The sequence below is a fragment of the Nannobrachium achirus genome (genome assembly GCF_963921795.1).
Source record: "Nannobrachium achirus genome assembly, chromosome: 3".
In the NCBI taxonomy this organism is placed as follows: Eukaryota; Metazoa; Chordata; class Actinopteri; order Myctophiformes; family Myctophidae; genus Nannobrachium; species Nannobrachium achirus.
In genome coordinates, this window is record NC_137812.1 from 45,551,352 (window position 1) to 45,574,615 (window position 23,264).

At 41.6% G+C, this 23,264-nt stretch overlaps 1 protein-coding gene across 1 annotated transcript; it reads right to left on the reverse strand.

Moving 5' to 3' along the window:
• Window positions 1-619: 619 nt before the first annotated feature.
• smc2 (structural maintenance of chromosomes 2) lies at window positions 620-22,599 on the reverse strand (the record flags this gene model as incomplete). The annotated part of the gene is made up of 25 exons (XM_080722628.1): window positions 22,332-22,599; window positions 21,168-21,317; window positions 20,507-20,629; window positions 20,218-20,256; window positions 19,800-19,910; window positions 19,422-19,466; window positions 18,967-19,200; window positions 17,824-17,973; window positions 17,373-17,606; window positions 17,016-17,175; window positions 16,402-16,519; window positions 14,548-14,686; window positions 13,870-13,989; window positions 13,099-13,303; window positions 12,810-12,945; window positions 11,406-11,530; window positions 10,142-10,335; window positions 8,213-8,356; window positions 7,647-7,721; window positions 6,652-6,771; window positions 5,889-6,089; window positions 5,334-5,450; window positions 3,965-4,125; window positions 2,936-3,083; window positions 620-811 (listed from the first exon to the last, which is right to left on the reverse strand). Exons 1-25 carry the CDS (start codon window positions 22,497-22,499, stop codon window positions 620-622), a joined length of 3,609 nt encoding a protein of 1,202 aa, XP_080578754.1. The 5' UTR covers window positions 22,500-22,599.
• Window positions 22,600-23,264: the final 665 nt, after the last annotated feature.

Genomic DNA, 23,264 nt, shown 5'->3' on the forward strand with positions numbered 1-23,264 from the left:
TGTTCTACTTGCCCAAAGGTAATGCCCACTTGCCCGAAAAGTAAATCGTCCATTATAAAAATATTATAGGTACAATTTCAATTACCGCTCAATTTAACACTTATTTCTTTACTTTCTGGGGCTGTGCGATAAAATGTCATACCTCAATACCTCCAAATCCAAATACTTTAGCTATGATTGAATTATATGTCTATGGGTTCACACTTGTTATTTTTTATTTTTAAATGTAGCAACTGGCCATGTTCAGGTGTTTAGACAGATATCTGGTGTTGTGTTTATAGACATTTGTGTCCCCTCTGAAATGAGCACTTGCCTTGTCGGGCAACCTGAAAGCCAACTTCACCTGCCCTGACGTTTTATTTACCTGCCGGGGGCAGGTGGGCAAGCCTTAGTGTCAATGCCTGACTACGGTATACACATTCCGCAATGTACAGTACTCCAATCTAGACATGTTTAAAATAGACACTATGGGACACCAATACAGTATATACGTAGGTTCTTTATTTAGCTGAAAGAAAGTGAAAGCCAAAAAGACAGTAACAGGAACAACATAAAAAAAAGACGAATATAATACAATTGCGTCACAATAAAATCCAAATATATTCCTTAAAAAGATTCTCTACATCACTCCAATGAGTTGCTTGTTCCTCTTGTCTTTAGAACGAGCCTTGTCCTGGCCTTTCTGAGCGGGGCCGCTGTCGCTCTGGCTGAGGGCCGTTCTGGACACTGTCGACATGCCGTCAACAAACTTTGTCTTGAACAGAACGTTGGCGTTGGTGAACATGCCATCCTTCAGCGACACCACCACAAACTGGACGGAGAGAGAGACACACATTTAGGGTGAGACAGTTAATACTAATAATCCGTTCGAAAAATAAACAATTTTATATGAATTGATTATTTTTTATTCAAAATGTTTTTTTTTTTTTTTTTAAACATACAAGCTTTTTTTAATAGTTAAAATATTTGATATTTCCGCTATTCTTCTGCAACACTGTTGTACGACAGTATGAAATAGGGCCGGGGCTCAATTGGTTAATAATATTAATAATCGTAGTCATAAGATTAATAATCGTAGTCATATATATATATATATATATACCGTATTTTCCGGACTATAAGGCGCACTTAAAAGCCTTTAATTTTCTCAAAAAACTACAGTGCGCCTTATAGTCCAGTGCGCCTTATATATGGATCATTCATTGACATTGACATTCCCTTTAGCACAGCTCCATCTGTTGGATGCATAACGCAACGGTAGCGTCTATTATGTGCGCCTTATAGTCAGGTGCGCCTTATATATGAAAACAGTTTGAAAATAGACCATTCATTGACAGTGCGCCTTATAGTCAGGTGCGCCTTATAGTCCAGAAAATACTGTATATATGTTACAGTATGTTTGGGTAACTCAGTACGTTCATTGTAAGAGCGCTTGTTTTGTTGTTCACCACACACCAATCACCACCAGATGACAGCCATTCACTAGTGAAGGCGCTGACGTCACTCGTTTGCGACTCTTTCTTTATTTACTAGCCTAGCTCGGCAGTGTTTAGCCATTAGCTTACTATGAGCTAGGGAGCGCTCCATTGTAGTCACTTGGACAGGGCGTTTATCGTGGGCCTTACGGCCTGGGCATAAATATAACGATTGCATTCACCACGGCTTCGTAACCACTCGCGCCTGCGGCGCTCGGGGGCGAAGAGCAGGACCAAGGTCCGCTGGCCTTCGCGCCGCTTGCAATGTCGTGGACAATCGAGCGGCTCCGCCTGGAGGACGTTGTTTTGGCTCAAAGCGACCGCTTGTTCCGCCCCGTGCCGCACGACGAGTGCTCCGTTTCTCGACCGTACTGTTTCTCTATCAAACCGTAATATATATATATGTCATAGTATATTATAGAAACAGCACATTCGAGACGCGGAGCACTCGAGGTGCGGCACGGGGCGGAGCAAGCGGTCGCCACAACAACGTATTCCAGGCGGTGCGCCGCTCTATTGTCCACGACACTGCGAGCGGCTACCGAAGCCCCCCTGTATCCACGAAGCCCAAACGAGTTACGAGGCCCCCCTGGGTCCACGAAGCCCCAAGCGGCGCGAAGGCCAGCGGACCTTGGTCCTGCTCTTCGCCCCCGAGCGCCGCAGGCGCGAGTGGCCGCGAAGAGCGGGCCAGGGCCGCGCGGCCGGCGGAGCGCCGCGCGAGTTACGAAGCCGTGGTGAATGCAATCGTTATATTTATGCCCAGGCCGTAAGGCCTGGGCAAGCGCACGTTAAACGCCCTGTCCAAGTGACTACAATGGAGCTAATGGCTAGGCTAGGCTAGGCTAGGCTAGGCTAGTAAATAAAGAGTAAACACTTCCGGTCTGCGGCGAGTTCAAAGCGTGACGTAACTCTCTTATCCAGTGGCTGACGTCGCCATCTGGTGGTGATTAGTGTGTGGTGAACGTCAAAACGAGTGCTCCTTGACAACTTTTACTGGTTTCTTGAACATACTGTAACATATATATATATATATATATATATATATATATATATATATATATATATATATATATATATATATATATATATATATATATATATATATATATTTTTTTTTATTTTTTTTGCCTTTGATATATGAAAGATAAAATAAATCTAAATAAAGCTGCCCGATTATAATCGATTGATAGAAAAAACACTAAGAATATAACCAGTAGTCACAGCTGTGGTGGGCCTTTGGAAGCCAATGTTAGCCAATTAGGATGGAATATGAAATATTGATCACATGACTAAAGAGATGCTGTGTACTGGTTTGCAGAAGGATTAATAGCCTCCTGGTGGCGCTATAAAAGGCAGATATGAAAAATGCAGGGCAAGCCTCTAGGGAGTGCGCATACAAAGTTTTACACTGTTCAGTGGAGTTATGGGTATGTGCCGTTATGCATTTATTTATTACACACCTGAGAGTGCCTGAAATGCGTGCGCAGCATCTGTCCAATGTTCTGTGTGTGGGAGAGGTCCAGGGCTGCGTCCACCTCATCTAGGATGTAGATGGGAGCCGGCTTAAACAGCAGCATGGCCAGGATCAGAGACAGGGCCACCAAGGACCTGGAACACACACACACACAAGTTAAGAAAGTTAACACCATTTAGACGGGGAACGCATTATTGCTTTAACCGTTATTTTATGCTATTGAAAAAATAACAGATATCCAAATTATTTTGGGGGGGTCCATTGTTTTCTCACTCAACAGTAAACAAAACAACATAGTTTTAAGTGTATAGAGGGTATCTGCACATTTCTAAAGTGACGATTTAAGGTATTCTTAATACCTATAAAATGACAAATGAAACATAAAACTAATTTCTGATTTAGCCCTATTCTATAGGTTAGGCCTAAATGGGTTAAAAAAAAAACACACACACAAAAAGAAAATGTATAATATAGAACAGTGGTCGGGACTCCAAGTGGGGGGTCCCCAGATGATTAGCTTAATGTAAAAAAAAATGTCTCACTCAACGGTAAACAAACCTACATAAGAGTATAGGGTATCTGCACATTTATAAAGTGACAATTTAAGGACTTTCAAGACCGTTTTAATACCAAACTGGCCAAACTGTCAAATATTAACTCATTTTGTGCCACTAGATGTCACCTGACCCAAACAAATGCCATCATAGGTTCAACATTGTAAATTCAGAAGCCCCTATGTGGGCATGTGCACATTTTTGCGCACGTCACATGTTTCAACGGATACCCGGATGTTGTGATGGAACAGAAAGCAGCAGCCATTACTAGCATTAAGCTTACAAAGTAGTGAGTTTTGGGCCATGAAAAGATGCGGTTTAAGCTTGATCCAGATGTTATTTGGAGAAAAGGGGGCCTTTTTGAAGCACAATGAGTTCATATATGTTTATTTTGGGGGTCACGGCCTAAAAAGGTAAAGAAAATAACACTAATCAAGTAACATAAGTTTGTATTGACAGACCTCTGTCCACCACTGAGCTCAGAGAGGTTCTCCTTCCAGGTGTCGCCCAGGGCCACCTTGAACTCCAGCCCGTCCAGGACTCCACGGCCCTGGGGAGGGGCCAGACGGGCGTTGGCCCCCGGGAGCAGAGTGGAGAAGATGGAGCCAAAGTCCTTGTTCACCTGATGGAAACATGACGGTTAGTTGGAAGTCTTAACTGTACAACCAGTGGTGGAAAAAGTACTCACATTTTTCACTTAAGTAAAAGTATCAATACTGCAATGTAGAAATACAAAATGTACATGATTGACAACAGCAGGTCTAAAATAGGGCTAAAGTTGTTTGTCTATGTTTTATAATGTTATAAATGAGTAAACGGTAACTAAAGTTTTCAAATAAATGTAGTGAAGTAAAAGTACAATATTTGGATCGGAGATGTAGTGGAGTATAAGTAAAAATATTGGAAATTGGAAATACTCAAATAAAGTAAAAATACCTAAAAATGTTACAGTACTTGAGTAAATATACTTAGTTATTTTACACCATGGTGTACAACATGCCACCGTTAGCAACAGGGCAGAATTATTTGTCACGTTGTCATGTTGTGATGCACCCTTTAGTGACCCACTAAATAGCTTGTGCAGAAAGATAAGCAAAACGTGACTTTAGCTTATCAAGAAAAAGTGAGATAATGAATCCCGACACTGTCGAAAAGAGACTTTTGTCCTGCAGAGAGCGAGCAGTGGCATTTATGCATGTTTGGTAAATGTACAGGTTCAACAGTCTCCTTTTTCCATTTCCTGATCAGTAACCATTTGACAGGAAAGGTTTCCACTTTCCACCCAACAGCGGCCATACAGTATATTAAATCAAGGGTCTTCAAAAGGGGGTCCGGGACCCCTAGGGGGTCCTCAGAGTTACTACAGCAGGTCCTACAAATCTTTGTATGATAGAAACTTTTCTCTTTTTTTATATTAACCACTTGAACCCTTGTGTCCTTATTCTGAGGACTTTAGCCAAAAATAGCAGATCTACAAGCTCACAACGCCATTGTGATCTTGTAGATCAGCTATTTTTGGCAAAGAGGTTTTGTGTAGAGGGGAAAAGAGCAGAGGGGGAAAAGAGCAGACTAAGTACAGAGACAGAGTGAAAGGTCAAGTTTAAGTATTGACGGTTCAAGTGGTTAAATATCTGAAAACACAAATTGACATGAATCCAAAATACACTGATGATTGTGCTGTCAAACAATGAAACTATATGGAATCTCTGAAAAGGATCGTGGGGGTCCCTGCTTCATCTCTCTCTCAACTAAGGGGTCCTTGGCCTGAAAACGTTGAAGACTCCTTTATTAAATGACTCAATTCATTAATAGAGAGACATGAGGACACACCTTCTGCCAGGCCACATTGAGAGCCACATTCTTCTTCTGATCCAACTCCTCGATGGTCTGTAGGATCTTTGACTTGTCGTTCTCCACGATCCTCTTCTTCTTCATCAGGTCATTGTACTGGAGGAGGAAAGTGTTGCATGTCATTGTCATTTGATTGAAAGGTGCCTCTGAGACGCATAAAGCTAGTTTCCATTAAAAAACAAAATGCTTTTTTTTTTTACTCCAACCCTAAAGCCAAAAATATATCTACAAACTCAAAATGTTGCAATGCGTTGTGAGCTTCTAGATCTGCTGTTCTTAGAACCCCATGTATAAATCAGACTGTATCTTCAACCCCAACTATTAAACCCTAATCCTTATCCCATTCCCAACCCCAATGTTTTCCTAATCATAAACCAATCGAAAAACATTTTTATAACCATAAAAACCATTTATCTTGTGAGGAACCAGGAAAATAATTTCTCAAATTCTACTATACTTGTGGGGACATTTGGTACAAGTACACACACACACACACACACACACACACACACACACACACACACACCGACCCACCCTCTCCTCCGTCTCGCTCAGCATGTTCATAGCCCTCTTGTTGACGTTCCTCTCCAGCTTGGCAGAAGTCTCCTCCAGTTTCTTCAGCCGCTGGCCGGCCTCTTTGGGGTTGTTGGTCTTGAAGTCGTAGGCTGTGTTGGGCATGCCAAAGTACTGGCGCTCCAGCTGGATCCAGTCATGTTCCCTCAGCATGCGAGTCACCTGAAATAAAACACAGGTAGTGGTGGGAAAAGTTACTTGAGTAAAAGTACCAATTGAAGTTGTCAATGTAGGTTTTGTAATAATAACCAATCTACAAAGTAACTAAAGTTTTCAAGTAATTGTAGTGCAGTAAAAGTACAATATTTGGATCCGACTCATCCGAGATGTATTGGAAATTGGAATTACTCAAGTAAAGTACAACAAATACCTCAATAGTGTACATAAGTACAGAACACCGAGATGACATCACACCGGTGTACTTTACAATACAAACCCCAAAATCAATCCTCCAGTTCTAGGCAACACAGAAGGGTGGGAACTTTTATTTTATTTCCACACAACTCCTCTAAGGTCGGGTACACATTTTAGTGTATGGGAGGGGCTTACAGTACACTCGGTGCCGCGCTGTGAGCTTGTATATCTGCTATTTTTCAATAGTTAAAGCAGTCAATAATCCTAGGCCTAAATGGGTTAAATCTCCACAATACGATTATCGTGAGTGTTTTTATCCTAACGTGGAACTAATTATTATGTGGACATGTTGCCAGGCTCCTGTGTGTACCTTGTCCGCAGCGTCCTGGCTGTCCTTACGGTGCTTGTTGATGTTGTGCTCCAGCTCCTTGATCTTCAGCTGGGCGTCGTTGGTCTGCTCCCTGATCTTATTGGCCTCCGTGCTCTTTTCCTGGAACATTCAATAAAAGAAATCATACAATGTGAAGAACAAGACAAGACTTTTCTTATTCATTGTTGATTACTTTTATTTAGTCCAGCAGCACCCAGCTTATATGGCTCTGGATGTTGCATGACCTTTTTGGCTGTTTGTCAGCCTATACGACAGCATCATCCACAAAATTAAAAAATCACATAATTATAGGGGTGCAAGGATACATTTTAATAGCGATTCGATACATATCACGATACATGGTTGACGATACGATACATGGACGATATTGGTTCATTCATGGCGATACGATACAATGATTTAAAATCGATATAGTAACTATTTAGGAAAGACATTAAATCTGTGTGAAAGGTGTGGATAGTGCAGGTTTTTAAGGGAAACATGTATTATTATGGATATAAATAAGTAAACACAGTGATTATCTGCCAAATACATGGACATTGTATATTGACAAACCTGCACCTTGACATGAACCCATAGATTACACACATTTATCGATAGACCAGTGTAGCTATATGGAAAGGAAAAGTAATTAAACCCCTCCTTTTCATTTTTTCTTCTTAAAAATGCTAAATACAATGCACAAGTAGGTAGTATCGATACAATCGATTCTTTGCACTGCCGATTCGATACAAAATAAAACGATACGATTCGATTTTAGCCGTTTTCATTTCGATATACTTCGATTTTTTTAGTTAAAACCGATATTTCGATACAGTTACTATATCGTTACACCCCTACAAAATTAATATAATTTATGAAGAAAAAGAAAGAAATTGAAATAAATCAAGGGCCTACTGGAAAATCCAAAGCAAAGAAAATAATTATGGATCTTGATCAGCGTGAGAAATGCTGTAAAGAATGACTGTTCTTACCTTGATTTCTTTATCCTTGGTCATGATCACCTCCTTCTGCCGGGCGAGTTCCTCCTGAGCAGTACGCACTGCCTCCTATGGAGCAAAGGCGTGAAGAGTGAAATGGGATTTGAGGAAAACTTAAAATACAGGAATTTCAGTTGCCATTAGGGATGGGACGATAAGCAATATTATCATTTATCGTGATCAAAAACACTCACGATAATCTTGGAGATTACATTTATCGTGATATCGTCATGCACTGGGATCAATTCACCTTTTATTTGCGGAGCTTCATATCCGGTACCACTTAAACCCTCTATAATTGGTAAAAGTTACTTATAATATACGTACTTGATACAGTCTTTTTTTCACTCTCTATCAAATGTCTTAGCCAGAAAATAGCCGATCTATAAGCTCACAAATGCGACGCGTTGTGAGCTTGTAGATCTGCTAGTTTTGGCACGTTTGCCCCAACGATAATATCGTAAATGGCGATTTCTTTTGTCACAATAATCGTGATATGACATTTTCATATCGTCCCATCCCTAGTTGACGTAACCCGACAAAACAAGTTGGTACTTTACCTTGTTCTGGGCCACGGTGGTAGACATGCTGTCTATCTGTTCCTGAATGGCTTTCATGGCATCGTCCACTGCCTGGATCTGTTGTTCATAGCCAGCCTGCTCTCGTCGCAGCTCTTCCAACTCCAGGGCCACGGCCTCAGACTCCTACATGCATGGACGTGCCCAAACATGGACAGAAGACACATGAGTTGATAGAAGACGGGTAAGGCATGGCACTGTTAGCCTAGCTGGAGCTAGACTTCATCCCCACACATGTTAAAACCTCTGGTTAAAACATGCAGTTACTAGTTAGCTGCATTGTATATAGGCTGGCCCCAGGCTATGGCACTGTGGCCTGTCCACTCTTACAAATTCTATATCATGCCGTTTCTGGCCAATAGATGGTGGTGTTTACTAAACTATGAGACCCCAGTCTATCCTCTGCTGTCTGGGTTAGCTGTGGCTATCAGTTATATGACAGCCCAGCTGATCTACAGCCTGGGAACTAAGGATGCGAAAGATCTCGAAAATGTACCTTCATCGAGGCATCAACATAAGAGGTATACATACTGACGAAGACGGCTTGAAATGAGGTATTGGTGTATGTGTCAAATTAATTAACAGACACGCTATGCATGCACGTAGCATATGCAAAAAAAGCAGTGCATCTGTAACCAGGTGTGATTATTTCAATAAAACCATTGTTGGAAAATGGAAATAAGGCATTTAATGTCTTTATTCTATGTGTACTGTGTGCATGCATGGATATGCCATTCATTATCTGGGTTAGGCGAGCAGTGGACCTAAAGCAGAAAAACATTAAAAACTACAGTGCAATCGTTTTGCCTAATATCGTGAGTAATATCGATAGAGGTATTCAACAACGTTATCGAATATCAAAGGTTTTCCTAAACCTAAGCCTAAGCCAGTCTTACTGGCCCCCCAGAAGTAACTTTTCAACAATACATTATTTGTCTGTCTGTCTGTCTGTGCGCGCGTATGAATCCTCAAATGGATTATCCCTGGGGTTGATTTCTTTTTCTCCCAACTGCTAGAGGGCCATGCAGGTTTTTTAAGATCTTTTTTATTTTTAGTATCATTCCAGCTGCCAGAAAAGGTACATTACTGAAAAACCTTGGCTGTGTATAGTAGCTTTAATACACAATTGATACCTTGTGGTGATTTTGTTAAAATAGCCAATCCAGAAGGTATTTTCCCCCAAAAATAGAAATTAGATTAACAGTAGATTGCATAATAGATTCTGAGACAGAAAATATGCTATTTATATTTTTTACCCCATCGTAAATTCAAATATAGGTCTTCTTTACTCTAATGTTTAATCTTTTCTGCACAGAAACAGCATAATGCTTTAGACCAGTGGTTTTAAAACATTGTGCCCAAAGCACACCAAAGTAAGTCAAAATCTTAAGACACACACACATATTATCTTATTTTTTACTAATAATGCCAAATAAAACATGTTCTATGTTATGTAATTTGCCTTCGTACTGGGAAAATAAGTGTACGCAAAGTATACAAAATTAACACTCACGATAATTGTATCGTGGAGATTTAATTTATCATGATGGATCATGAGGGATCAATTCACCTTTTATTTGCTGAACTGCATATCCAGTAACACTTACACCCTCTATAATTGGTAAAATGTACTTATAATACCGGTATACGTACTTGTCTTTACTTGTCTTTTTTTCCCCACTATCAAATGTCTTTGCCAAAAAATAGACGATCTACAAGCTCACAACGCGTCACGACACGTTGTGAGCTTGTAGATCGGCTATTTTTTGGCAAATGTTCTGCCCCAGGATAATGGGTTTATCGCGATAATATCGTAAATCGCGATTTATTTTGTCACAATCATCGTGATATGAAATGTTCATATCGTCCCATCCCTAATGGAGACACATCCTGTGTCTCCAATCAACATACCTGCTGTTTCTCCTTGAGCGTCTTGTTGAAAGCATCAGCTTTGGCCTTGGCTGCGTTGAGTTTCTGCTGGGCAGCTTTAAGCTCCTTCTCTCTCTCTGCCTCGGCGTTCTTCATCTTGTTCTCCAGCACCTTGAACTTCTCCTCTGCTCGCTTCTGCACCTCCTTGGTGCTGCGCAGAGTCTCCTCGCTCACCTCTGGACAAACGCACGCACGCACCCCAATAAATAAATAACATAACAAGGGCTGGGACTTTAACTGATTAACACTCTTAAGGGGGTTCCACACTATGCACGGTCACCGCCTCCTAGCAAATCATTTTCAAAGGGAGGCGGGCGGCTATTTTGGCCGCGCAGCGAAGTTTTGGGGCGGCGAGGCGAGCGTGGTCCCGTGAAATCCCCCGCGAGTGTGCTCGTTTGTGCATGCGTACGCAGGCGGTGAGAGATGGATTGTGTTCATCTTTGTGAAATACCGCGCGGCGTTTACTCACTGAGTGAGTGTGCTTGTGTCTCACCGCGGTGCGGCCACCGCTGATCCTAGCGGCAGCCCCGACGGCAACCGCCTGTAGTGTGGAGGGCACCTTATTGCTAGCCTATTTCTGTGTTTTTTCACAACCACAAGAGAGCGCTGTCTACACACATACATCTATCCGTTCTGCCCATTCTTTTCTGTGGCCTGGGTGACGCCAAAATCCACCATCGCTACATTCTATCCAGCGATTAAAAAAAACTTAACGTGGGGCGCCTGCTGGCCTACGGGTCCAGGCGCATACTATACCACTTAGGCATTGCCACATAGGAATGGATGCCTGGCGGCATCGTCGGTTCGATTCCCGATCCGGAGGACCTTTGCCGCGTGTCACTCACCATCTCTCACCCCATTTCCTGTCAGACTACTGTCCCATCAATAAAGGCATTTAAAAGCCCAAAAGAACGCTTAGTTTTTGCACCATTGAAGTTTCAGGCGTACCGCTCCGCTCATACCGGTGGCACCAACCAAAAAAACTCACTCCTACACCAAAATGTGTTTTAATTGAAATAAAATTGCTTTTCAGGTCAAATATTGATATGGGATTAAACATGCGATTAATCTTGATTAATTATAATTACAAAGAGTCTAATTAGATTTTCTTTTTAAATCAAGTCCCAGCTCCAATAACATTTTAGTTTAGTGCTGAAAACACCTGAGGTAAGATATTGGTGTGCAAGCGGTTGAGTTTACACGTGTTCCCATGCATGTAATGCACACAGTGTGTGTGTCCCCTCACCAATGGCCTTGCGCAGTCTCTCCAGCTCCTCCTGCTGTTGGTGGAAGGAGCTCTGCTGCAGCTTGGCCTGCAGGATCTGCTCCTCCTCCACCTTCAGCTCATACTGCTGCTTCAGCTGACGGTACCTGCAGGAGGAGAGGAGGAACCATGGGAGGAGATGGAAGATGGAGGAATGGTTCATTAGGACCTGGAATTATTCTACTGAAAAATAGCATAGCGCAGTGTTTCTCAACCTTTTTTCTGCATGGGCACACTTTTCATGTCCCAAGAATCCATGGGCACACCAACATAATACAGGGGTGTAAATGTCGTCACTGTCGGGAAGAAACCTTGTATCTCAAAGTTTCAAATTTGTACGTTTCTTCGCAAAGTAAAGCCCTGCTTCATCATACAAGGCTGTCGCACAACAGTAGTGAAAACAGCCGATCTACAAGCACACAACGCCTCGCACCGCAAGGCGTTGGGTGTCATTTTAAAAATGATAAATACAATACTGGCTTTCAAGCAGTTTCAAGGGGCACACTTGACCCTTCTCAGGGGCACACCAAAGGTCCCCAGGCACAGTGGTTGAGAAACACTGGCATAGTGAGCTTGTAGATGGCGTAGCTGAATGGTTAGTGTCCATGCCTAGGACTCCTCCTGGGTCCCAGAGGTCCCAGGTATAATTCCAGAGTGTCCATGAGCAAGACACCTGTAACCCCTAACTGCTCCCCTCCCCTGCGATCCTTGGGTGCAGCACTCAGCTGGGTTAAGCTGAAACTGAATTTCCTCCGTGGGATAAAATAGGTAATTATTATTAGATCTGCCTTTTTTGAAAAATCTTGAAAGTTTGTGCAAATCTTTGGATATATATTTTTTATAAAAGCAAACTTTTGTAACTCAAATCTTTGCTTCTGGGGGTGGGTCCCTGGAACAACATATCTTGAGATGGGGTCGGCAGCCAAATACTTAAGATTTTGGGGGTGCTTGACATGAAAAGGTTTGAGGACCACGGATTTGGAAGAAAGATTTAGAAGACATTTATAGAATTGGGTCAGTATATTTCAAAGACTTGCATTGTCGTGATTTTTTTTTTTAAACAGCAGATCTATAAGCGCGCAGAAGCTTGTATATCTTCTATTTTTTAATAGTTAACATAAAATAATGGTTAAAGTGGTTAAAATCTAGAGTGAAACATATGCGTTTGACTTGTGTCTCTGTCAAACAGTGGGAATCGTACAAGCATTTGGAGCAGAACAGGTGTTGCAACCTCAACAACATTAGTGGAGCCTGGAAAAATGCACTAACATGTGGTATATCCTGTGAGCCTTTAACGTGTGTATGTGTGTGTGTGTGTGTGTGTGTGTGTGTGTGTGTGTGTGTGTGTGTGTGTGTGTGTGTGTGTGTGTGTGCGCGCCCCCGTACTTCTCAGCAGTTCCCTTTAGGCCGGCCAGTTGTCGATCTATGTCCTGTAGCTCGGTTTCCTTCTCGTTCAGGCGTTCGTGAACCTCCTTCAGCTCCTGCAGGCTTGCCAACACCGAGGCCGACTGGGATCGGGCTCCTAGAGGGTGGGAGGGAGTGGGGAAGAGTAAAGCGTGTAAGACAGCCATTCCAAACCTGTATGTAGGCCGCGAGGGTAATGCAAGTAACAATACAATCAATTATTTTGAAATAGTGCCTAGGGAAAGTCTTTTCTTTGACAAACAGCACTCGCCTCCACTGAGAGTTCCCTGTGGGTCAAAGATGTCCCCTCCCAAGGTCACGGTCTTGGTCATGACCCTCTTGTCGAAAGCCACCTTCTTGGCATTGTCCAGCGTGTCACACACCAGCGTGGAGCCAAACACGTATTCCATGGCCTTACGAAGGTCTTCCTCATAGCCCACCAGGGACAGGGCTGTGTGGACATTCTGCTCTCCGACCTAGGTGTTGAGGGAGAGAAAATGGAAGAAAAGAAAGAGTCAAGAAAAGATATGAAGAAGATGGAGGGATGCCTGTCATCAATGACTACTTTGCAATAACGGAATTGGCAATCCCATTACTGAAGCCCCTGTGTCCATTAGGATTAGATGGGCTCAACGATCAAACAACAGTCTCTTACCACATTGAGGGGTCTGGGGACCCCCAGGGGTCCTTGAGGGAGTTCCAGGGGGTCCCCATCTAAATGATAGTTAGAAACTAAATGGACCCTTATGGGTCTGTAACTCAAGAGTGTACAAATGGACCCATTTGTACACTCAAATTAACACTGTTGAGTCAAATTAACACATTGATTTTACAATATAAATTGGGGTTCCAGAGATAGAAATGCCATTAAATGGGGTCCGTGGCCTAATGCATGTCATTAAACGGGGTCCCTTGATGGTTGAGAATCACTGCTATAGCTGTAAAAGATCTTCTCGCATGGGAGGTCCTTGGCATATCTTTTCAAATGGGGGTCGGCGGTGGGGGTCCTTGACATGAAAAGGTCTGAGAGCCACTGACTTACCAGACTCTTGGCAGCGTTGACCACGTTGGCATTGAGTGTCCTGGCAGAGATCTTGTTGAGAGGTATGATGGTGTACCTCCGTTTCAGCTCACCCTTCTCCAGCAGCTTCTTACCCGTCACCTGGTAAACACAAACAGACCTTTTCTTCAAGACACATCTTCACAAATCTGGAAAAACGTACAATCCTGAAAATAAGATTAGAACAGGGGTCTTCAACAGGGGGTCCGGGACCCCTAGTGGGTCCTCAGAGTTACTACAGGGGGGCTGCCATATATTTGTGTTATAGGATCATTCTTTTAAATGAACAACTTGAACCCTCGCATCCCTATTCTAAGGAGAACTTCTGCGAGGCGTTGAGAGCTTGTAGATCAGCTATTTTTTGGCAAATAGGTTTGGTGTAGAGGTGAAAAAGAGCAAACAAAGTACAATATGAAAGGTCAAGTTTACTAAGTATTGACCATTTAAGTGGTTAAACACATGAATAAACACATTAACACGAATCCAACGGTGACGACAGTGCTGTCAAACAAGTCTATGAATCTATGAAATCGATGCCAATCTGCAACACAGTTATTATATACAACATGTAGAGGGGGGTCCCTGCTTCACCTGCCTCTCAGCTAAGGGGGTCCTTGGCCTGAAAACGTTGAAGACCCCCTGGATTAGAAAATCCCATACCTCCGTGTCCACGACTATGTTATAAAGCCTCCCTCCGGCGACCACCTCCAGTCCAGTGGCGTAGGAGACGTCCCTGACGGTGATCAGGTTGGCCAAAAGGCCCTTCACTTTGCTGCGGTCCCAGCCGCGCTCCGGGTCCCTGGAGGAGAGCAGTGACACTCGGTTAACCAACCACCTCCACCCACCCTGGCGTTCCTATTCCTTTTCATTTTACTCTTTTAGGTCCTAGAATTATTGAACGCTTTAACCAGTGAAAAATAGCAGATATACAAGCTCACAGCGCGGCACCGAGTGCCGCGCTGCGAGCTTGTAGATCTGCTATTTTTGAAAAAGTCGTGAAAACGTGTGAAAATCTTTGGATATGTGTGTTTTCAAAGCGAACGTTTGTAACTCAAATTTTGCTTCTGGGGGGGTCCCTGGAACTAAATATTTTGAGATGCGGGTCCGTGGCCAAATAAATATCAGTTTGGGGGTCCTTCACATGTAAAGGTTTGAGAACCACTGACATAGTAGTCTCTCAAGAACAGACTAACTGAGCTCCATTTAGGTGAAAAGGACCTTTTCTTTGACGATGGCTGGCCAGATTGCTGACACAGAAACAGTTTTTTTCAAAAAACCTTAGAAGGATTCAAAAGACACTTATAGAATTGGGTCAAAATTCTAATTTTCACAATTTTTCAAAAATAGCAGATATACAAGCTCGCAGCGCGGCACTCGGTGCCGTGCTGTGAGCTTGTATATCTGCTATTTTTCATTAGTTAAAGCATAAAATAATGATACACAATAATGTGATTGTGTACCCGTTCTGAATGGATTAAATATTGTAAAACTGGTTACAAACACCATCCTTACTAGCCCTGTGCTCTCACTATGCCTGCAGCTCCGGTTTAAGTTTGAGCCTTTGTAGCTGCCTATAGGTTTATGGTTTACTCTTTTGGAGATCTCTATAGGCCTGATTCACTGCCTTTCTTTTAATGCTTTTAATGTTGTTTTATGTTTTCACTTTTCTGCTTTATCTTTATGTACTTTTTCTGTAAAGCACTTTGATGTCTTGAAAGGTGCTATACAAATAGAGACAAATACTACTACTAACTACTACTACTACTACTACTTAAAGGGATATTTCACTTTCAAAAAAACTTTTGGTAATTTTATCATCTAATCAGGCTTTTATGAACACCCTGAACAGTTTTTAATTAGCTTGATTGAATATTTAGATATTTGATGTAAATGTTCAAAATTCATTTTAACCATGATAGATTCATTAAAAACACCCATTATTCTTTCTGGTGACTCATATTACCCTCCTAATATGTGAGCAGGCCGTGTTTTTTCGCTAACCTTTTTCATTTATTTGTAATAATTATTTTTTTGAATTTCATTTTTTCCATTTTCCCAAATAATTATTAAAAATAAATGAAAAAGGTTATCGAAAACACGGCCTGCTCACGTATTAGGAGGGTAGTATGAGTCACCAGAAAAAATAATGGGTGTTTTTAATGAATCTATCATGGTTAAAATGAAGTTTGAAGTTACAATGGGTGTGTGTGGGGAGAGAAGCCCTTCCACTGCTCCCTGTTGAAAGTGGAATATCCCTTTAAGTGAGAAAATAACTAAAAGAAAACGTCATCCTTCAACTAAGGGAGCAATATTTCATGGAAATTCAACTTATGTTGTTTCGGACCAATGTGTCCATAATACTCTGCCTCAAGCAGCGCTAGAAAAGAGCATTGTTGTACTGGTATTGAGCAATCAAGTTCATAAACCATTCAAAATGGTCAATTGATCATATTATCCAATAGATTTAGAAATGCTCGTTGGTTCTATTACCAAAAGCACAACCATAGTCCTTACTTGTAGTCAAAGCGAAGGTTGGGGAAGCGAGCAATGAGGCTCTCGTAGGTTTCTCTAAGTTTAGACGCCTCTCTGGATAGCTGTCTCCTCTTCTCATGCAAACTCTCTTCCTTACCATCTGTGTGTGTGCATGGATAGACAGACACATGATTTTACAGGCATTAAAATTGACATAGAGCACAAACCATTCCTTTTACAACACAACTGGATTGCACCGTCTACAGCAGTGTTTCCCAACCTTTTTTTCTGCTAGGGCACACTTTTATCAGCCAAAAGATCTCAGGGCACACCTAGATATACTGTGTGTGTGTGTGTGTGTGTGTGTGTGTGTGTGTGTGTGTGTGTGTGTGTGGCTATTTTCAAAAGGTTTTCCTCTTTCTAATATTATTTTACAATTTGGCCAATGTTTTACCAGTTTTTATATAGTTTGTTGATTACTTTTGATGCATTAATGGTATTTTTCTTTTCCTTTCTTGAGGTATTAAAAGGTTTTAAAAGTCCTTACATTGCGACTTGGGTTAGGGTTAGGGCACACCTAAGCATCTTAAAGGGCAAACCAAAGTTCCACGGCACACTGGTTGAGAAACACTGGTCTACAGCATGCACATACACACCTTCATAGTTGAGTTTAGCCAGCTCAGCCTGCAGTTTCTCTCTGCTGCTCTTCACAGCCTGGAAGTTGTCCTGGTCCTTCTTATAGCCACTGTCCATCTTCTTCACCTCTGCCTGTTTGGTCTTGAGTTCGGCCTGGGCATGCTGCAGTGTCATCTGGGCCTGGACAGAGAAGAGAGAAAGAAAACAAAGAAAGAAAACTGTAAGTGGAAGACACAGTCACAGAGAGAGAGATTGGGAGAACAACACTATGGTGTTTTCTTTTGATATTTGGTGAATTCTTTCCAAATATGGAGCTCTGCTTAATCAGGAGTTCAGCCTAGCCTAATTATGAGGAGACATGTGGGTCCATTCCTCACCTGCTTGGCCTCAGTATCGGCCTTGCTCATGTCGTTCTTGCAGGCCATCATCTGTCCTGCCAGTGTGGCCTCTTCTCCGTCCTCATTGGTGGAGAGACCGGCTGACACAGCCCTGAAGTGCTGCTCCGCTGCTTCCAGGTCCGCACCTTTCTGCCGGCCCTCCTCCTCCAGAGTCTGGAGCTTCTCAGTGTGCTTCGAAACCTCCTTTTCCTTCACCACTAGCATCTTCTTGTCCTGAAAATGGTGGAGAAGAACCCATGTAAATACGGTCCTTGTGGTATTCAAGTTTCATATACAATGCATTTCGACTTCCTTAAACAGTATCCGGTCACAACAAGGGAATGAACATAATTTTGTTAGCAGAACATCCCTTTTGTTAGCAGCACAAAGGCAAACCAAATATGCATTTCTTTTTTATCAGACAGATAGAAAATCAGTTTGGTTCACACACCTCCTCCATACTCTTGACAAGCTCGTTCTTCTTCTTGGTCTCATCCTTGAGGGACTTTTTCTTCATCTCCAGGGTACTCTGAGCCTTGGCGTCCTGCCGCTGTACATCACCCAGCGCGGTCTCCAGGGCCTTCAAGGATCCACCCACCTCCTACAGAGAGGGAAGCACACAAAAACATGTCTAGAGTTTTCCGCCACTGGCTTTTTCCGGGGTTCCCACACATTTTTACCAATTAATTTCCAAAACTTTTCCAGAATATTTAACCCAATTTCCAGGACTATATAACAATAATTCAGCTCAATAACAGGTAGGTAGTGTATGCCAATGGTTCTCAACCTTTTCAGGCTGTGACCCTTGAAGTAATATTTTAACTGACCCGGCACCCTGACAAGCACTAGAGTTGAGGAATTTTGTATAACACGGTTCTATTGTGAAAATAGCAGATCTACATGCTCACAACGCCTCGCGTTGCCAGGCGTTGTAAGCATGTAGATCGTCTATTTTCACAATTTCTCCCTCTAATATTTGACAATTTGGCCCATGTTTAATTTATCATTTCAGAGGTATTAACAAAATCAATAACCAAAGACAATGCATAGCTATTTTTCCAGGACCCTTGATAAATTCCAAAACTTTTCCAGTACTGGAAAAATATTTTTCTAATTTCAAAATATTTCCAGGAATTTCATGACCGTGGGAACCCTGTTTTTCACAGCCAATTGCTAGGCAATTATGTAGATATGGATAAACATCTGCAATTTTAAACGAGTATGTAATCAATAATTCTGAGTTGTAATTAAATGTATGAATACATTGTAAAACATGCTTTAAGCTTTAAATGTCTTGTAACCCCATGAAGGTTGGGCACTTTGTGTGCAGGACACAGAAATAAGCAAATCAATCATTCATTCATTGTAATCGCGGCATAAATTTGAAATAAATCATGATAGTCAAATAGCCCAGCCCTAACCCAGAGCATAAACTAAGAGCAATTTGCCACTGTATGAATCTGGTCCATCACCATTCAACAGCAACTAAAATGTGTCTCCCTGATGAACCACCATATCCCGAGAGAAATGTGCTGACCAAAAAAAAAAAAAAAAGAACTACAATATGAAACATTTTCTATCCGTCTATGCAGACCTGGTCCCTTTTCTTCTGCAGCTCCTGGATCTGGGCAGAGAGCTCCTGGACCTTCTGCTCATTTTCAGTCATCCTGGCCTGCATCTGAGAAATGGTGTCTTGGAAGACCTTCAGGTCCTCAGCTGACTTCAGCTTGGTCTCCTCTGCGCAGACAAACAGCCAGGCCACATAAAGCCGTGACAGGTGCTCGATCTCACGAATCAGCTTCTGGTACTCCAGGTATGAGGAGCGCTCCTGCAGATGGGGAGAAGAGCAAAGCGAGTGACTGGAACAAAGTTACAAACCAAAAAGTGATGAATCTGATGATAATGCAGAGTAAAAGTTGGAAAACAGGATTTTAACTGGGTTAGTGGCTGAAATATGAGAATATTTACAGTGTGCATGAATGAAATGAAAACATTGTTAAGGAGCAGGACATCATTCTTTGTTTCTTGACAGTCATGATTATCTTTTACCTCTTTCAGCTTCTGCATAGTTGGAGTAATTTCCTCATCCAAGATCTAAAGGAAAATGGGGAAAGATAATTGTCACAAAAGTGTTTGCCCTTAAAAGTAGTGTTTGTTTTTTACACACACACACACACACACCCACCCCTGTAGTAGTATTCGAGTACTAAATAATCCTAGTATTATTAGGGTCCAACATAGTCTACAAGCTATTCTTTTGGCTGCATTGCTATGCAGATCCTTGTATGTTTGTTTGAATTATTTGGCTTAATAACCCATTAAAACCTGAGACCGATTCTACAAATGCCTTCTACTGTAAATCAGTAGTTCTCACACTTTCAAGATTTTTCAAAAATGTAAGAAATAATTTGGTAGAATAGGACATACCGTCTGAATCTCCTTCAGTTTTGCCTCTTTCTTCTCAATGGTCTTCTGAGCACTGATCTTCTTACACTCGTACATCCTGGTGCCAGCTGCCTCTTCAATCATAGCAAGGATCTGGGAAAAGAATCATCATTTCATCATCGTGTCATCATTTCGACGGCACATCTTTTCGACGCGGGTGAATGTCAACCTGGTGAAAATGCTAACCTATTGACACTGGTGAATGCTAACCTGGTGAATGTTAGTCACTATACCGAAACCTCAGTAAAACTATGCCTAAACCTAACCCTAAAACCTAACCCAAAACCTAAGTCGAAATGATGTGCCGTCAAAAAAGCGAGATTTCCCCAATTCTAAAATCATGCCACTGTTCTATTTGCCAAATGCTATTCAAACAAAAACAATTACAAAAACACATTACCTCTTGTGGCTTCATGTTCAGGACCTTTGTGATCCTCCCCTGAAAGAACCAAAGCGACATGTGACAAACTACACAATATATAAATGCTGCTTCAAGGTTTGACACATGCAGACTCAGAGATGCAATATATACACACAGTATATACTGAAATGCTGCATAAGGGTTTGACACATGCAGAGATGCAATCAGACTACAGGAATCGAGAAATCCCACATCCAAAAAGCATGAACTCAGCACCAACGTCACCACACTACACTCACATCATGAATTACCATAAACCCATTCTGACCTGCATAATGAGGAAGTGTGGATTGTTGACATTGAGGCCAACAGAACAGAACAGGTCCTGTACCCTGGTGTTGTTGGCATTGACCCCATTGATGAGATACTTGTTTCTGCCAGCAATCATCACCTTAATAGGAAAGAACATTTGGTCATTCATCAAATCTATGATACACACAAACAGGGCTGTAACAATTATTACATAATCGTTTAATCGCGATTATTTGACATCATCGCGATGATTTGACATCATCGCGATGATTTGACATCATCGCGATTATTGTCATAATCGTTTCCATGTTGAAAAATGGGACGCGTTGTGAGCTTGTAGATCGGCTATTTCTAAGTATAAAGTTGTTGTCAAGTATGTCATCATTTCTTTGTGTATTTAGGTTATGTGTCATATCTGTCATGTGCAACTTCAAAGCCTAAAAGCCAAACATAAATGTAATTGTCAGCGACAAAAACACACGTTAATTATTATTAGCGATTATTTGAGTAACAATTAATCATCATGTAAAATGTCATAATCGTGACACACACACACACACACACACACACACACACACACACACACACACACACACACACACACACACACACACACACACACACACACACACACACACACACACACACACACACACACACACACACACACAGCTAACCTGTCTGGTAACAGTGATTTCATCATGAGTCTCAAACCCCAGTGGGCTTTGGCTTTTGTTAGAGTTGTCAAACGTGATGGACACTGTGGCCTTGGTGATTCCAGCCTGTCCATTCTTGTAGACCAAATCCTGGAGGTTTGATGCTCTGACCTGTCAAATTAAAATGTTGACAAGCAGACAACTTGATCCTTGGGGGAGGTCATCAGAGAACCAACATAGCTAACATAATGTTACATTGAAGATTATCCTTTATTTTTATTTTATTTTTGTTATTACAAGACACAAAGGACATATTAAATTCCGCTTAGGATAGATGACGTCAAAACCAGTGTTATTTTTTTACAGAACATTCTGGTTTCGTCTTTGTCTTATGAATAACACACGTTTAGTTTTATTCTTATGAAATTGTTTAGTCTTTAATAGTTGACTAAATATCTAAATATTTTAGTCTTAATGTAAATTTTGCCAGCAAAGATTTGGTCTTAACACACCATTTAGTCATAGTCTTCTGAAATGTTTTAGTCTAGTCTAGTCTAGGTCGACTGAATATAAAATCCATAGTCTTTTTTAGTCTTAGTCAGCTAAATTAACACCGGTCAAAACCCCATTTGTAAAGGGGTTACATTGCTTTACTAGTAGCTCTGTTTGCCCTGGCCCCTGCCCTGTCACCCTCCACGATAGCTCAGTCTAGGGCAGTGGTTCTCAACCCAAATTATTTTGGGGGGTCCCCAGATGATTAACTTATTGTGCAACACTGTTTTCTCACTCAACAGTAAACAAACCAACATGAAGTTTAAGTGTATAAACTATAGAGGGTATCTGCACATTTCTAAAGCGACAATTTAAGGACTTTGTAATACTGAAATGACAAATTAAACATTGGCCAAATTGTCAAATATTAGAGGCAGCAATTGTGAAAATAGCAGGCGTTGTGAGCATGTAGATCTGTTATTTTCACAATAGAATTACACAACAATAGAATTAGTGCTCGTCAGGGGTCCCCAATTAAAATATGATTATTTTGGAGGTCCGGCCTGAAAAGGTTGAGAACCACTGGTGGTCATGGGGAGGAAGCAAGGAGAGCTGTTTCCGAATGATCGGAGCTAATTAATAGCCAGGTAATTGTTAGATACTTTTATGTTTTCAGTTGGGTCATCCACTTACATGTGTGAGGTTGGAGATGCCCAGAAGGAAGCAGATGGAGTCCAGAATGTTGGACTTTCCACTGCCGTTCAGTCCGGTGATGGCATTGAACAGCGGGTCGAACCCGTTTATCTCCGTCCTCTGCGCGTAGGATTTGAATCCTTCAATGATAATGGACTTGATGTGCATCTTCCGCGGTTTTCCAGATCCAATGCGTATTTATTATGGTTAAAAGTTAAAATGATGAATAGTAAAAAAGCCCACTAAATAACGCGCTCGGTGAGATGTTTGTTCACAGACGACAACAACAGAAGTGGTCTTTCTCTCCTCTCTTTGAATTCAATTTTGGCGCCAGGCATACTGCCGCACTTCCGCGATGTTTACGCTGGCGGGCAACTTAACAAATCCATTGTTATTGTTTTAAAATATATTTAAGGACGAATTAATATGATAATAGAAATATTAGCACAATTACATTTACGTTTCTATGTAATGAACGTGCACTTCAAAATATATTGTTTTGTTTTCAGTCAGGCAGTGGTCTAGACAACTAAAACGCCATGTCGCTGTTGCCAAGTGGTTTGTCGCCATCTGCAGACGAACTTGAGTAACGCAGCCTTAAATAATTTGTGTTTAATAAAACAAGCAGGCCTAATAGATTGAACTGTCTTTTATTATTCATGCTGGTTTTTAAATGTTTATTTGTACAGTTGAGTACAGAGCCCAAGTAACATTGATCTTCAGCGCCTCCATAATAATAATCACCATTATCATCATCATAATCTTATCCATAATCATAATGAGAATAAAGTAGTTAATAGCTAACACAAAAGTGTTACAAAGTTGGCAGTGGTCAAGTATACAGCCTTTATTAGCAATGAACACACACACAGTCACACACGCCGTGCGCGCGCGCGTACACACACACACACACACACACACACACACACACAC